The sequence below is a fragment of the Lepidochelys olivacea genome, assembly GCF_965140295.1.
Source record: "Lepidochelys olivacea isolate rLepOli2 genome assembly, chromosome: 12".
In the NCBI taxonomy this organism is placed as follows: domain Eukaryota; kingdom Metazoa; phylum Chordata; order Testudines; family Cheloniidae; genus Lepidochelys; species Lepidochelys olivacea.
The window spans coordinates 28951431-28968180 of record NC_140422.1 but is presented as its reverse complement, the minus strand read 5'-3'; the positions used below and the strand labels follow the sequence as shown (position 1 = coordinate 28968180).

At 39.6% G+C, this 16750-nt stretch overlaps 1 protein-coding gene across 3 annotated transcripts in view; it reads left to right on the top strand.

Annotated features, from left to right (window-relative positions):
• The window catches only part of LOC311529181 (uncharacterized protein), a 190351-nt gene extending 189724 nt beyond the window's left edge, over positions 1 to 627 (top strand). For all 3 annotated transcript variants that reach the window (XR_014713787.1, XR_014713788.1, XM_084644942.1), the window contains one exon: positions 377 to 627. Coding sequence is in view for 1 of the 3 variants with exons in the window: in XM_084644942.1 (XP_084501068.1) it covers positions 377 to 423 (47 nt within the window). In the remaining 2 variants the exon portion in view is untranslated. The remainder of the gene's footprint in view (positions 1 to 376) is intronic.
• Positions 628 to 16750: the final 16123 nt, after the last annotated feature.

Below are 16750 nucleotides of genomic sequence, written 5' to 3'. Positions count from 1 at the left end.
GGTGAACCTTGGTCTTTGTATCGTGTGAAAGGGTAAATAACACTTCTCTATTCACTTTTCCCACACCATTCATGATTGTATTGCCCTCTCTGATATCCTTCCGGAGTCAGAATGATCTTTTTAAATGCAGACCATTCTATCACATAATAGTAATGATAAAGTCATTATAATGCTTAAAAGGGAGTCATGGGTGCTGTTATACTAAAGACACAGGTGGATGCTGCATGCAGAATTAGGAGGAAGAGCCAATAGGGGACTACCTGAAAAATCCAAGTTGGCATCATTGGTGATTAGTGGGTGGTAAATAGTGGGCAAGGCAGGATAAGGAGATTCTAATGAACAACAGCTAACTTTGCTCCTCCTGATACAATTGCAGGCTTTGCAGCAGCATCTGCCTCTTCTAATGCCTTCACCAAAGTCTAATGAAATCAACAGGAGTATTTCGTTGACTTCAATGCGTCTTGGATCAGGCCCCCGATCCAGGAATGCATCTCTCTCTATATATATGGTAAATTGATAAGGTACAAGAACATGGTGCATCAAAATAGGTAGCATAGTTGCTGGGATTTGTAGGCCCAATAAAACGTATTGTTATTGTGAACAGAAAATGGCTTCTGTGACACTGCACTCTATATGTTTATGAAAATATGATTATAAGTGTAAATATAACATAACTGGAATATGCTTTATGCTAGATATTCCATGTAACATATCTTTGCAAATGTTATAATCTTCTGAATATATTCATCCTTTCTGTATGCATGTATCATTTTTATATCTGAAGTTATGAGTGTTGGCTCTATGCTTGTATTTGAAGTGTTTTCTGTAGGAAACACATAAGAGAGGTTTGGCCAACATATTGCGAAGGGACTATTCAAGTAATGGGGAGTACTTAACTAACAATGGACTTTGGGAGACACCACGCCACATCTGAGTATTCCTGGGAATGTTCAAACTAACATGTAAACAATGGTGTCAGCCTGCAAAAAGCTGAATCATTCATGTACATGTGACTTGCCCAGGTGGCTAAAAACTCCATCTTGCTTTTGTGATTTTGCACAGAAGAACAAAGGGGTTTCCATCCACAAGAGAGAGAATATAAAAGACCCTGGAAGCCTCTCCATTTTGTCTTCAGCTGGCTCAAGAGATGGCCTCTCCACTCCAAAGAGTTGCCTGAAAGAAACTGGAACAAAGGACTGTAACTACGGGGGTGTCAGTGATTGTTGGACCCAGGCCATAAACTGCAATGTTGGTCTGAAAAAGATTGTACCTGAGATAACACCTAGTATTTGTAACTAGATCCTTAGTGTATTAAGTTAGGCTTGCATATTTTGATTTATTTCACTTAGTAACTTACCTTGTTCTGTCTGTTATTACTTGAAACCACTTAAATCCTACTTTTTATACTTAATAAAATCACTTTTGTTTATTAATTAACCCAGAGTAAGTGATCAATACCTGGGGGAGCAAGCAGCTGTGCATACCTCTCTATCAGTGTTATAGAGGGCAGACAATTTATGAGTTTACCCTGTATAAGCTTTATACAGAGTAAAACAGAATTATTTGGGGTTTGGATCTCATTGGGAGCTGGGTGTCTGGGTGCTGGAGACAACTGAAAACAGCTTCAGATGTGCTCCTAAGTCTGTAGTTTTGGGGGCGTGGTTCAGACCCTCGGTCTGTGTTGCAGCAGGTTTGCGTGTCTGGCTCAACAAGGCAGGGTTCTAGAGGTCCAAACTGGCAGAGAAAACGGGCTCAAAGGTAGTCTTAGCACATCAGGTGACAGTCCCAAGGGGGTCTCTGTGACTGAACCTGTCACAGCTTCCTCTATGCAGTTCTTTACATCGGCTCTTAACAGCTCCTATGGAGAAGAAATCCTTTTTCTGTAGATTAGCACTATAACTTGGACACAGTGACAGGATTAAAAAAAATGTGGCATGACCAAAAAATTGAAATAATAATGATAATTAATAAGAGACATAGGAAGAGGGGGAGGTGGATGAAGAAGTGAAAACAGAGAGGGTCATCAACATTCTGACCGGAATAGAATTTTGAGACTTATTACAGAACCAAATCTTGGGACGTTTTTCAGCCTTATATTTGGCTCTAGTGAATAAGATAAACAGGCTAGTGGGATGTAGCAGAAAGAATACAATGGGAATCAAAGCAGGTAGAGGTATAGCTTTGCAAGGAACTGGTTATACTTCACATAGAGTACTATATCCAGCATTTGTCACTATTTCTTAGCTACAATATAATTTCTCTTGAAAGAATGCAGCACTGAGTAATTTAAATGATGCCAAGCTTCAAAGATTTAAGATGCGAAGTTAGAATGAGAAAAAAGTTGTGTATGCAGCCTGATTAAAAAAAAAACCAGAAGTCTTTAGTTTCTGTTCTCAGCTTGACATGTTTATATATTAGAAGGAGGGTTCCCAATCATTTTGTCTCCTCCTCACTTCTCTTATTAGCTTGCTGTAATTGTGCCACTTTGGGTGAAGGGCACAGGGTCAGTGGTGTTCTATAAATAACTATTCAAAGATCAGCTAGACAGAAAACTATTTTCCACAGGAATTTTCAAGATTTTTAAAAAAATTCCCATCCGAAATTGGGACAAAGTCAAAATCTCAAAAATATTCACAAATCAAAAATAATATATATATATATATATATATATATATATTATTTAGAGAGAGAGGAATATAAGTATAATAAAAATAAATAGAAAATATGTGATAAAATAAATGATCCCAATCCAGTCAGAACATTTTGCTTTTATTTTAGCCTTCTATTTTTTACTACAGAGCAACTTAAATTTTGAAATAAAAGAATAATTTTAAAGCAAAAAAAAAGAGTTCATTTGAAAATGTCAAAGTGGGACATTTGAACAATTTCATAACTTTTTTTTAAAAAAAATGGAAACCAACCCTCCTCTGCAACGAGTTTCAGTTTTGATTCAATTTTAATTACAAGAATCCTTGTCAAAATAATCTTGATCAGTTCCATTTCAGTCACACTGCCAGCACTCTACCCCCAGCAAGGGCAAGATCCAAAGTTCATCTAAAGGCTCTTACTGTCTTCAGCAGTCTTGGATCAGACTCTCTAATGACCAAAATGTAACTAAAAGTTTAATATGGCACTTTGCACTGAAAATTGACTATTAATAAACAGAGAGACCAGGTGGGTGAGGCAATATTTGTATTGGGCCAACTGCAGTTGGTGAAAGAGACAAGCTTTCAAGTTCCACAGAATTCTTCTCTGTTAATAAATCAGCAGTAGAGATGCTGTCTATCTCAGAAGTGTGACTGGTGTCTCAGAAGTGGGAACAGTGCATTGTGTGGGCTCATTTGGGTTTGGTGATGTTAAATGTTCCAACCTACGGAGACTATTCAGAGAGCAGAACCACCACGTTTCTAATGCAATGCTGCGACAGGGCAGAGTTTAGCTATGCAAAAGCTTCACACACCATGACCACTACAGTACAATGCTTCTCAGTGGCTTCATCTATCCTAGTATAGTGTTACAGGAGGGGTAGGATCCTGGTCAGAAGAGCTGTGAATATAGGGACCCATAAATCACCATCTTCCCAGTGAACAACACTTGGCATTTCTATAGTGCCTTACAAGTTCAAACCCTTGGGACAGACATTAACTTTCTCACAACCCCGCTGTGAAGTGAATCCCTTGGCCAAGCCTCCCCCTCTTACACATGTTGGGAACACAGCAGCTTGCACTTCTACAATACCTTTCATCCAAGCTAAAACAACTTTGCAAAGACGGGTAAGTATCATTACTTAGATTGCAGGCTCTTTGGGGCAGGGGCTGTCTTTTTGTACAGTGGCTAGCTCAAGGGGGTCCTGGTCCATTACAGTAAATACATTACAAATAAATAATGTCCCCCCTTTCTCAAATAGCAATCACACAATGGCTGTGCTGTCACTCTGCATCCTGAGGAAGGAGGTATTCCTGTCCCCTCCTCCCCACTGAAATGGCATAGATCTGCCTCTGCACAAAGTCCATTGTGCAGGGAGGGGAGAATTTGTCTCTTTGTACTTTACTAAGCCCATGAAACATTGAAAACGTTCAGATCTCACAGTAATTCACAACCAAACATCTGGTGCCATATTGCCACCCAGCAGCTTGCGCCCTCACACATTCAGGGATAATAAACACAAGAGTAAGCTTAGCAAGCACAAATCCAAATTTAGGTGAAAATGGCTTGCAATTTTGTTACAAACCTGAAACTTTTTCCAGATTCAGCTTTTATTCTTTTAATACAAATCTATGCACATGGAAAGCAGACTAGCACCCAGTGATCTCAGTCAGAGAAAAGTTTCAGAGTAACAGCCGTGTTAGTCCGTATTCGCAAAAAGAAAAGGAGTACTTGTGGCACCTTAGAGACTAACCAATTTATTTGAGCATAAGCTTTCGTGAGCTACAGCTCACTTCATCGGATGCATACTGTGCATCCGATGAAGTGAGCTGTAGCTCACGAAAGCTTATGCTCAAATAAATTAGTCAGAGAAAAAGGAGTTAAAATACTGCAATACTAGCGTAGATTAAAAAAACAACAAACAAAACACTGCATGTTAGAGAAAATGGATGAATTAATATATATGGAGGCAGAGGCAATGTGTGAGGGGATCACGTGCCCCTGCCCCCAAGTTGTCTCTGGCAAATTGTACCTAGCTGTTGTGCACATATGCAGGTAGGGGAGAGGGCACAAGGAAGCCTCAACCCTTCCACTCTTTGTGCATGGCCAAGGTGCCTTATAGGCTTTGCTGCAAGCAGGGATGTCTGAGGGCTAGCACCCCCAGGGCTGAAGTCATTCTGAAGGGGGAGGAAAGGATCTGGCCAGTAACAGAGAGGAACACACACTCCATCCTCCTAGGGACAGGTTTGATGTGCACTCTCCCCCTGCCCCCCGCACACTGGGTAGGTGAGGGAGATGTATCCTTCCCAGATTTCCCCCTGCTCCATGATGCCTGTAATATGAATACCCGAGTATGGCCTACAGTGAATGGCTGACATAAAGATACTCTGCTCACTCTTCCTTCACATCTCAAACACACTTATTATTAACAAATGTTTAACAAAACTGGAGCTGGTCGAAACTCAGAATTTCTATTCTACAGGACATTCCCACATTTCAAAATTTCCTTTGGCATGGATTTTTTTTAAAGTTTTCATAAAAATATGACTTAATTCTTTCCTGCCCCTCACCTTCCATCATCACTAACACGGGCAGAATGAGTGCTGAGTGAGTAAGTTCTACCATTCTGATTTGTTAGCAGTTTACCGCCCATCCTTTGCATGCACAATATCTAATTTATGCACACGTAAACACCAGCTTAATGGCAGATTAAAGGTCAATTTAAATTTCTGACATATTGGGCGTGATTTGCTAAATTGCACATAAGCAAAACTGCATGCACAAAAACATGTGAGCAACGAAGTGCCTGAGTGACAATGGATGAAATGCATAAAATATACACATGATGAGACATTCACATTTTCAGCGGGTTACCAAACATAACGGCCCTTTTGAAAATTTGGCTTCGTGTTTCAAAATTCTACTTTTAAATCTACCTTTAAAAACAGTTGGAGTCTTAAAATTAGACTCAGAAGCCATTGATTTGTGCCTGTGGATGCAGCAGTATTCCATCAGCAATAGAGTCAGTTCCCGTGAAGTGTCATGACTGTTTGCATAAATAGAAATGACAGTTTACAGGTAAATCCTACACAGTCCGTTCATTTTAAATGTTATGCTTAGAAGGCCACAGCAGCATAATAATGCAAAGATGGGCATGACACCTTCAATAAACTTGCACCCACTGGGTCAGTGACACTGCATAGCATGGTTTGGCTATTTACAGAATCGTTATGCACTAGGTGGTCAATCAGAGCCCAGTCTGTGTGTCAGAAATACTAAGCCCAAAGGCCACAGGAGCAGACTGCACTGAACCATTTCTTGTGTCCATGGTCACCAGGGCATGATACCTACATACAGCAGTTGTCATCATTCATTTAAGCCCTCCTTAAAGTGATTCTTCAACACACTGCACCTGTTGTATTATTTTATTAAGTGTACCCCTTGACACACACCTCTCCTGAGAACTGCACTGTCACTTTCTCATCTTCCCTCTTCTCATGGCAGTATATAGACAACATTACCAATAGAATCAGGAAGTCTGCTCCTTCTACCTCCAGCTGCCAGTTGATGGCAGATGGTTTCGGGGGTCTCTGGAAGACAGACACACATTGCTAACGTTGCCTCAATGTGCTGAACTTTAGTTTTCCCCAGCACCTGTTTTTCATCAGCAAAAGGCAGAGGCCAGAAGAACACAAGACCCCTGGTTGAGTGATGTAAACAGTTTTTGTCACAGACACACAAGTCACAATAGTCTCATTGAGCCAGAGTGAGCATAAATAGCAGGGTAGGCACGGCAGCATGGGCCGCAGCAGCGGTGGTATGTCGTAGCTGTGCCGGATACATTCCCATGTATTTCAGGTGGGTTTGCATTCGGCACGGCTAGCCTGTGCTGCTGCCACCTGTGCTACCATTTATACTCACGCTAGCTTGATGAGAGCTAGCACCAGGGTCTTAGTGTGAGCTGGGAATCATACCCCTTGCTCGTAGCAGAGACAAAGCCTTACAGGTACAGCACTGCTGTGAGCTGAGCTGCTCTATGACTTTTTTCCCAGTGAATTGTGGGAGAACTTGTCAGCATTGCAGAAAGGCATTGGAGGACTAGCATCATTTCAGTGACCCTAGCCTGAGTCCACAGTACGGTGTGGTCATATTAGCAAGTGGTCAAGTTGTGCTCACTGGAGTTTCATCCTCAAGCCCCTCTGAGGTGAGCCAATTTAAGTGAAAAGCACCTTTACTCTCCAATTAAGGGGTTTTGTGTATGGACGAGAGTCGAGTTTCGGGCAACACTCAAGTTAATTTTGCAACAAAGACAAGCCCTTCTGAAAAGTCTCCTGTATGTCCTGGCTCTACCCAGTCAATCCCATCCAATGGATGGCTCTGGGGTCCCTTGGGGTTGTGGACCACTAGCAACGCTACAAACACCCTCCACCCACATCAGACAGACCTTGCACCACAGGGAGCTTGCAGCTCCCAGGTCTGCCTGTGGCAATCAGGGAACAAATCACATGCCCTAGACTTGCTTTTTGTGAGGGGGGAGGCTGTTTCATGCAGAATAAGTCAACTGTCAAATTTCAGCCAGAGGCTAGAAGAAGTCATTTGTGGGGGCTATTTTGTTTTTTGTTTATTTTATGTTACCAGAAGATTACTGAAGTCAATTTTTTTCATGAAATTGCAAAACATATACCATCAATATTTAATATGAATAAAAATGTAACTGTTTTATACAATGTCCACAGATATGAATTAGCCATTAAAGGAGTCTCTTGTGCCTCATGGAAGATTTTAAAAAATATAATATTGGGGCACTGTTCACTTCTATTGAAAGTTTTATAATCCAGAGCAAATATTTATTGCAGAATACTAATCCTCTGTTCACACATATAAAATACGTCAAGAAACTGGCAAATTCTTTCATTCTCTCCTGAGAGGAAAGCCCAAATCCACAAAATTATTTAGGTTCCTTCCATTGTGGAATTTTGGAACATAAATACCTTTGTGGGTCTCAACTGGAGGCACTTTTCACCAATAAATGAGTCAAATTATATTGCCAAAATGCATTTGAATGAATGGGCCTATTGTTGTTATAAATGGGTCAAATCCTGAGTCCTCACTAAGGAAAAATTCTCATTGTAGTCAATGGACATTTTGCCTGAGTAAGGACTGCAAGTTATAGATCTCAATCTACACTGCAAAATACAGATGCAACTACAGATTGTCCTTAGAATATGGAATTCAGTCCTTACCACTTTTATTTTGAAAGCCATTTAGGAATATTTGCAAGTGAATCCTCACAAAACTCCTGTGTTGGAAGTACTGATTGCTCTTTCTGTTTTGCAGATGACAAAACTGACAGAGAGACAAGAATACCTAAATTCTCATCACGGGCATACAAGAAGTTAATTTCCCAAGGTCACACTGGAAGATAGGATAGACAATTTGTGAGTCTCTGACTCCCGATCTTACATTCAAGCTTTTCTTCTTTCTCTTGCCACTGTTACAGCATGACCTTTAATTTAAATTACCATTAAATTTAGAAGGTTACACTAGGGACAAATTTGGCCATGGTATTTGTAGGAAAACAGAAGAATATCACATATGGAGGGAGACTTGATCGGTATTTAGAGTTATTGAGAAGCAGAAGTTTTTGTGACAAAAGAGATCAGTACTAGTATTAATGTAAATGGTTTATAGGTATGGTGGCAGTAAATGGGGCTCAATAATATGTAACATTCTTTGTTTTTTGTAGGACCACTTTAATTTGTTGTTGGGCATTGCAACTGTTCTCTCTGTGTAGCTCATGCCATGCATTTCTTAACAGGTTTAGCAACTGCTGGCTGAGAGGTCCTGAACCACAGCTTTACTAAGGGATACAACACAAACAAATCCTCTCCTCTGCTGACTACAGAAAAGGAAAATGTACAAGTCTGTTTAACATTTCTTCCTGACAAGAAGGCTGAAGTTCTGATTTTCCTCTCATGCCAGTTTTAGGTTGATTGAACTCCATTGACTTTGATGGCCTTACTTCTAAATAAGTTACATAGGTCTGAGGAGTCTAAACCTTGAACAACAATTAATGTCATCTTTTTAAACTTTCATTTTAGTATAATAAAATACAAGTGTTTTAGGCTCTTAGGGCTCAATCCTGAGTTCAGCAGAAAATCCATGTTTGCAGGACCAAGTCCATATTATAATAAGTGAAACTTCAGAAAGAGGGTCAGATTTCAGAAGGAACCAAATCCAGTATGCCAGCAGAGGGCTCATGAATGCAAGCTGAGTAGCAATAGTTGAAACTCAGAATTTGCATTCCATGGAAAATTCTGACATTTTGAAATTTCCTTTTATCCCAAACCTGGAAATTTGAAAATTTCCTTTGAAATCCATTTTTTGCATGTTTTTTGTAAATATCAAAAACAGGTATTGAAATATTTCATTTTGATAAGTTCAAGCACTTCTTTATGACTTTATCATTTTGACTATTCTATCATATAAAAGTAAAGCACATATTATATAATATAAAAGTTGAAGCAATAAAATCAAAACAAATTATTTTGACCGTACCCAAAATATTTCAATCATTTTTTCACCAAAATTTTGAAGAAATCAATATACTCCCACAAAATGTTTTGATTTCATCACATCATTTTTTGGTGGAAAACTATTCTGTCAGGAAGTTTTCAAACAGTTCTGAAGCTGGTCCATAATTCTGGTTGTCAAAGTCTAGAACCCCAGAATTTAATATTGGCTATTCAGCATGCTTAATGAAGATCTGTTTCCAACAACTCTGTTTGCTTGGCACATCACTTATTGCCAATGACACAAATGAGGCTTAATCCAAAACACATTGAAATCAACAGAAATATGCTAATTGATTCCAACAGACTTTATATCATGCCATAGTTTGCAAGCTGTATTTTCCCTTTCTTTTTCAGCTAGGAGACTCTTACATATTTACTTAGACACAAACAAGAAAATAAACAAAAAAGGAAAGGAGAAATTGCTAACTGAAGCAAAATAAAATACGGGCAGCAGAACACCTAGCATAGGTCTCCTAGGTAAGCATGCTTTCTTAACTAAGTCTCCTGCTTTGCAGCTTTCAGTGTCTGGGGGAAGAACTTTGAGCTGGTCTTGCAGCATCATTTCTTAATAAGGTACTTTCTCTCGTCTGCTAAATTAGTGGCCCCTATGATTACATGAGCCACAGAGCCGGAGAAGTAGTTTCTGGATAATGTAATTTGACTGTATGTACAGAACCTTTTGCATAGTGGTATACAGTATTACTCTCCCACGACTCCAACGATGCTAATGATTCCAGGGTGCTTTTTTTGACTGTGCGGAAAGCTTTGTTGGTGTCCAACCACAACGCCCCTTTAACCCATGTTGTTTCTGCCCTTCAGTTCTTTATGTTGTTGCTTCTATTGCCCGATAGTAAATCTTCCTTTCATTTGTCATTCTCAGTTTTTAAAAGAGAAATGCAAACAATAATCATTTCACATCCATACTTGTAAGAAAAAATTGACCAGTTCAAATTTGGAAACATATTCACCCAATTAAGAAATATGAAACAAGAAAATTATTAATTATTATTATTGTATTGGTCACTACATAGGCACTTGAATTTTATTATGTGTTATCAATGAATGAAGAAAATGCCGAGACAAACTCATACCCATTAGACTTTACCATAGTTAGAGCAGGTAAACTGATGCTAGTTACCCATAGGTAAATATGTATTCTAGCTATGTTCAGAGATACAGCCCAGTGTGTGCTTAATAATTTAGTACATCTTTAGAGTAAGATTGCCAGTATTTTACTGGCAATAAAAATGGTTTAGTTAAAGCAGTAGCGTTAGGTTTGCGGCAGTTATACCCACATAAATGTGCTTATACTCTTGTATAGTGTATTCCCATATGGGAAGGGGACTAAGCTATACCAGTAAAAGGTACCTTCGTACCAGTGTAACTGAGTCCACATTAAGGATTTTACAGGTCTAACTTATCAGTGCAAAAATCTCACCTGTGACACTGCATGTAGAACAGACCACATTTCAATAAGGAAAAATACAGAGTACTTCACTTAGGAAGGAACAATCAGTTGCACACACACAAAATGGGAAATGCCTAGGAAAGAGTACTGCAGGAAGGGATCTAGGATCACAAGTTGATATGAGTCAGCAGCGTAACCCTGTTGCAAAAAAAGCAAACATCATTCTGGGCTGTATACACAAGAATGGGCTTAAATTGCAGCAAGGGCGGTATATGTTGGACATTAGGAAAAAACATTAGGAAAAGGTTAGTTAGGCACTAGAATAAATTGCCTAGGGAGGTTATGGAATCTCCATCATTGGAGGTTGTTAAGAGCAGGTTAGACAAACACCTGTTGGGGATGGTCTAGATAATACTTAGTCCTGCCATGAGTGCAGCGGACTGGACTAGATGACCTCTCAAGGTCTCTTCCAATTCTATGATTCTGTGATCTGTGCTCATCAATAGAATTCTGCTCTGCCCTGTAGCAGTTTCATGTTGTTCTTCTAGAGTAAAGCAGTACCTCAATAAGATTATATTTGGTTCTGTGGTCCTATAGCACATAGCATGATAGCTCCATTCAAGTCACTGGAGCTTTGCCAATTCTTACTGAGGATCTGGTTCATCACCTACGATTACCTTAGGCCAGTGGTTCCCAAACTTTTCAGCATCACGCCCCCTTTTTAATTTTCAGAAACCTTACGCCCCCCACCTTTCTTTTACTATCATCCAACACCCCTGATTCTTGTCCCCTGACCTCCCTCTCCCAGGACCCCCCACCCCTAACCACCCCCCCGGGACCCTACTCCCTATCCAACCCCCCATGCTCCTTGTCCCCTGACCGCCCCCTCCCAGGACCCCACCCCCTATCCAACCTCCCCGCTCCCTGTCTCCTGACTGCCCCGACCCCTATCCACCCCTGACAGGCTCCCCAGGACTCCATGCCTATCCAACCCTCCCCCCCCCCCCGCTCCCTGTCTCCCCCCCACACAGCCTCCGCCTCATCCAACCACTCCCTGTCCCCTGACTATCCCCCGCCCCTGGGACCTCCTGCCGCTTATCCAACCCCCCCACTCCCCTCTGCCTTACCGGGCCGCTCAGAGTGGCAGGACTGGCTCATTGGAAAGCCTGGGAGGTGGGCGGGTGCAAGCCGTGCTACCCGTGTGGTAGCACAACGACAGGAGAGGGTGGACAGGAGGGGAGGGGCCGGGGGCTAGCCTCCCCGGCTGGGAGCTCAAGGGCCGGGCAGCCTCGCACCCACATTGGAATTTCTACGCGCCGCCCAGTTTGGGAACCAATGCCCGAAGCAGAGCAATGTGAGTATCACAATCTGTCAGGTATACCTTACTTCAGAAGCAAGTAAAGATGCATAATTATTTATGAATGACCGTTAATCTTCCCATACACACTGGCAGAAATGATTAATGGGTGAACTCATCAATGAGTGACCCATCATTGTTTAATAATGTATCTTTCTTATTAGCCTTGTACTTGGTGTTCAGGCAAAAGTGGTAGAGGTCTTACATTATTTGACAAATTCTGCAAACATCTGCCTCAACATGTATTTAGCAATATTCATTCTAGTTCAACAATTCATTTTAGCCCCATTGTATCACATTCAGACCTACTTCTATACAATTAATGGGAAAAAATTCAAAAAATGTCATGATTTTTTTCAAATCAATTAATGGACACATTTTCCCCTTTTAATTACTGCCCAGCTTTAACCACACTACTATAACTTGGCAACAGATACTATGTTTACAAAGATTTGGCACATGAATGAAAATGACAATTAGTGTTATGACAACATGGTTTCAGTAAAAGAATTGTGTCCAATTTAGACTCTCAAAATGCCAGGTTATATCAATTTATTTTCAAGAGTAATGTAATTTATACTGGCATATGAAGCGCAGTGACATTCTAGTAAACAGACAGATCAACTTTGGGGATGGAAGTGAGTCTTAGAAGGTCACTAAATTAACAGAAATAAATTGCAGGATGTGGTAAAAGTGAACACATTTGGAAAACACCCAAACCACAGAAAACACATTATTCCAAAACTTGGGCACTAGTGATTAGAGAAAGACATACGAAATCTAAAGAATAAAGCAGGCATGTGCTACAAGGGATTCACGTGAAGTATAAGAACAGTATTAGAGGCACTTGAATTAAACCTATAGAGAAAGCGATAGTTAAAATGTCCTAATATTTTCCATTATAAATCCATTTCCCCTCACTTATAATTCTGCCAAACTTTAGACAGTCGGTCTAAAATTTTCCATGCTCACACACTAAGTGATTTTTTTTTTCTTAAATAAAAGTTTCAGCAAAAACAGTTCAGCTTTTCTGAAGACGAGTTTAGGGTAAATGCGTAGTTTTGCTAATGTTACATATCCCATTCCCCCCCCCCCATTGTTTTTTTGAAGAGCTGTAGCAGGACTCCACATTTGGCAGGATAATAGTCTTGGGGTCAGAGAAAAATGCCTTTTGCTGACCTGGTAACTTAGTGCTTGACTTTACAACCATAATATTCTTTTATTGTATATTTTATAGAGCTTGTTACCATGTCTTGTTGTTTTAAAGCTAAATGAGCATGCAATGCTACTTATGTAGAGAAGAAGGTTGGCCCAGGGGTTAGGCCACTACACTGGGACTTGGGAGATGTGGACTCAATTTCCTACTCTGCCACAGTTTCCTGTGTGACCTTGGACAAGTCATTTAGGCACAAATCTGCAAAGGTACTTAGGTGCCTAACTCCCATTGATTTCTTATTCACTTTTGAAAATGAGACTTAGACGCCTAAGGGCTTGTCTACACTATCTTGCAGTTCAGACCGTGTGGGTGTCAATAGCAGCGAGCACCAAAGTGCTGCGTTGCAACTCCCCCGTGTAGACTCTGTGGGCTTGAATTAAAAGGTTAGTAGTTCACATTAACATAATCCTCTTCAAACCAGACTACATTAATATGAATTAGGGCCCTTTAGTTTGCACCTGCAGCACCCAAATAGGGGAGTTTCAGGGCAGTATTTTGTTACTCATTGATATTTTGCACCTCCACAATGTCAAGTGTGCGGTCAGTACAGACATAGTCTAAGTCACATGGGGCCAGATTTTCAAAGGGATTTAGGTGCCTAAATATATGGATAGGCACCTAGTATGATTTTCAGAAACATCTAAAAAAAGGAGTACTTGTGGCACCTTAGAGACTAACCATCTAAGTAAATTAGGTGACTAACTCATATTTCAGTCAATGCAAATTATGTGTCTAACTTTAGAAAATCTCTGATTTAGACCTTGCAATTCTGAGTGGAGCAACACTTAAATACCTTTAAAAATATGAGTGTCAGTTCATCATCTGTAAAATGGGGATAATACTATTGCCTCATCATCTCACTGCAATGTTGTGAAGATAAATACATTAAAGATGGTAGATTGGTCAGATACTACAGTAATGGGGGACACTTCAGACAACACTGCAAGCAAGTTCCTATAATTGTAATTATGTTCCTCTCTCCACTTCTTTAATAGCTCAGCAAGTACAGATGTTCAAGTTCCACTAGCATCAATACCTCAGATCTAGAGTTACCAGGGATTTACTTCCTTTTTATCTCTTTTTCACTGCTATTTTAAATTTAGGAAAACAATGTCACTTTTCCTGAGTAAACCATCATATATGACTGATCTGAGGACAAATCTCCTCAGGCATTTTCCCAGTAATAGCAAAGTATTTCTTCAAACAAAAATGCCTATGTGATTGGGTGTCAGTTACTGGATTTTTCTGTTATTACTTTCCAATTATTTTTTCTCAAGTATATCCTGCAGCCGCTTCTTTATATTACATCCCTCCCATTCAATTTTATTTTATGCTGCTCCTAGCTAAGAAAAAATATTTTATATTCAAGACTTGAAGCTCTTTAGTGTTGGTATCAATCAAGTTCAATTCTAGAAAAAAAGCAGGCACAACTATTACAGTGACAAAAGTGGGCACCACAATTACAGTGATAAAATATTTTCAAGGGCACTATTATATGCATTCATACCAGCCCCTGAATCTACTATCTTGTCAGATCTTATAAGCAGTACAGGGTCAGATGCAATTGTATTTAGATTTGAGATGGCCAACACCCAAAACAACCTACAGTAAATGTTAGTTTCCCCTTTTAGTCAGTACTAAATCAGTGCCTCAGAGGGTGGTAAAGGTCCTGGTGCTGTTGTACGTGTCAGTGGCAATGTGGTCTAATCAGTGGCTGTGAGATAGGAACATCTGAGACTTATTCCTAGGTGCATCTCTGTTTGCCAAATTACTAAACCAGTCAGCATCAGATTCTTCATTTCAGTTTATACTCAATTCACCCATTGATACTCAATGTATGGGTGTCCAGCTTGAGATGTCCTAAAATGACCTGACCGTCAGAAAGTGCTAAGCAACCATCCACTGAGGACCAGGACTCTTTATAATGCTCTCAACTTGAGCACCTCAAAATTGAGAAACCTAAAATTGCTAATCACCTTTGAAAATCTTGGCCAAAAATGTTATCATGTGCATTTATTGGACTGAGCTATAATCAGACACTTAGATTAGGGTAGAAAGTTACAATAGCCATGGTGTCTAATGAGTCACCTCCTCTGTCTCTATTACTTGCCCAGCTTTGTTTGACCATCCCCTCTCCAGCCCTTGGTTACTAGTGCTCCCACCACAGCTGACATCTTCAGTTGTGGCTCCTGGTGGATGGCCTCCTAGAAAGGGAAGAAGTTACCTAATTATGCTTATGTGTAACATGGTGAAATAATAGACTACACATTTGGATAGAGAAACATCCAATACCTGTTTGAGGGGGAGTATGTAATTAATTTATCTAAAATCAGGTGTAATCTGCTTATTAAAAATGAATATCCCCTTTCTACAGTCTATTATAACTTAAAATCAAGGTTTTAAAAGAGCATCAGAGCTTGTTGCAGTCAGAAGTATATGCTGCTCATGATATGTCCATTTTTTTTTATTTTTCTGCTCCATTGTGGAGGACACAATAAAAGCAACACAAGCTGCATAAGAATGTGTTTTATCATAGAGGAAGTCATCAAGAAACTCCTTCAGAGGAGTAGACAATATGCTGATCAAAACATTTTGCTGTGCAATTCATCTATTTCTAGAAACAAGTGTTGGATGCAACACTACTAGTAAAGGAAAAGGCCACTGGGACAAAAAATTATTTCCTTTGGTGATGCAAATAACAGAAGCATGCTAACTCTAATGTTGGCACAGCTACCAGAAAGAAATCTTCTATCCCTTTTAGTATTCAAGACATTGCTCCATTGCCTTATTCATATGAAATTCAGCATCTCTTTTGAAAACAACAAAACAATGACTTTGTCTCCATTTTAATTTGGATGGAGTCCAAATTTAACTATAATGGGAGATAAATGATATAATGAGAGCTGCATGCAATTTACTATAAAGAATGAACAAGCAAAATGACCTCTCCGATGTTTGCATTTTTCTTTCTTGAACTTATTGAAATTTTAATGTTCTAGGTAGTAAGTCAAGTTTCATATTCAGCTCTCCTGTTAATGGTAACATGCACATGACAGATTCCAACTAAGCAGAAAAATAGGACATTAGGATGCCAACCTAGCCTTCCGTTATTATCAAGAATAAATGAACTCAACTTACATAGAATTTCTGTATTAACCCTTTGGAAAATGTACTCCTACATATAATACACCCTTCTAAATGTTAGTTTGGCAAGCAAATGTAAAGTGTTTCTGACATTTAGAAGAAATTACCAAAACTTTTATTATTATTTTGAGGTTCTAGTTGTGAAAAGAAGATACACCAAAAATAATGGTGAAAATTGTAGCCCTGCAGCTTGCTTTCCAGCAGAAAAGTTCACCAGCCTATAAAAAATGGCATCTTCAGTTTCACAACTCCAGGTTTTTAATCCTGCATAAATGATCCAATCAGATATAGTGATGAACATATTATGTTAGTGGGCATAATTATGCTAATGCACATTTCTTCAAGGATTCTTTATCCATTATTCTTTAGACAGTTAGATATCATTTGAAACCAGTAGAACATGT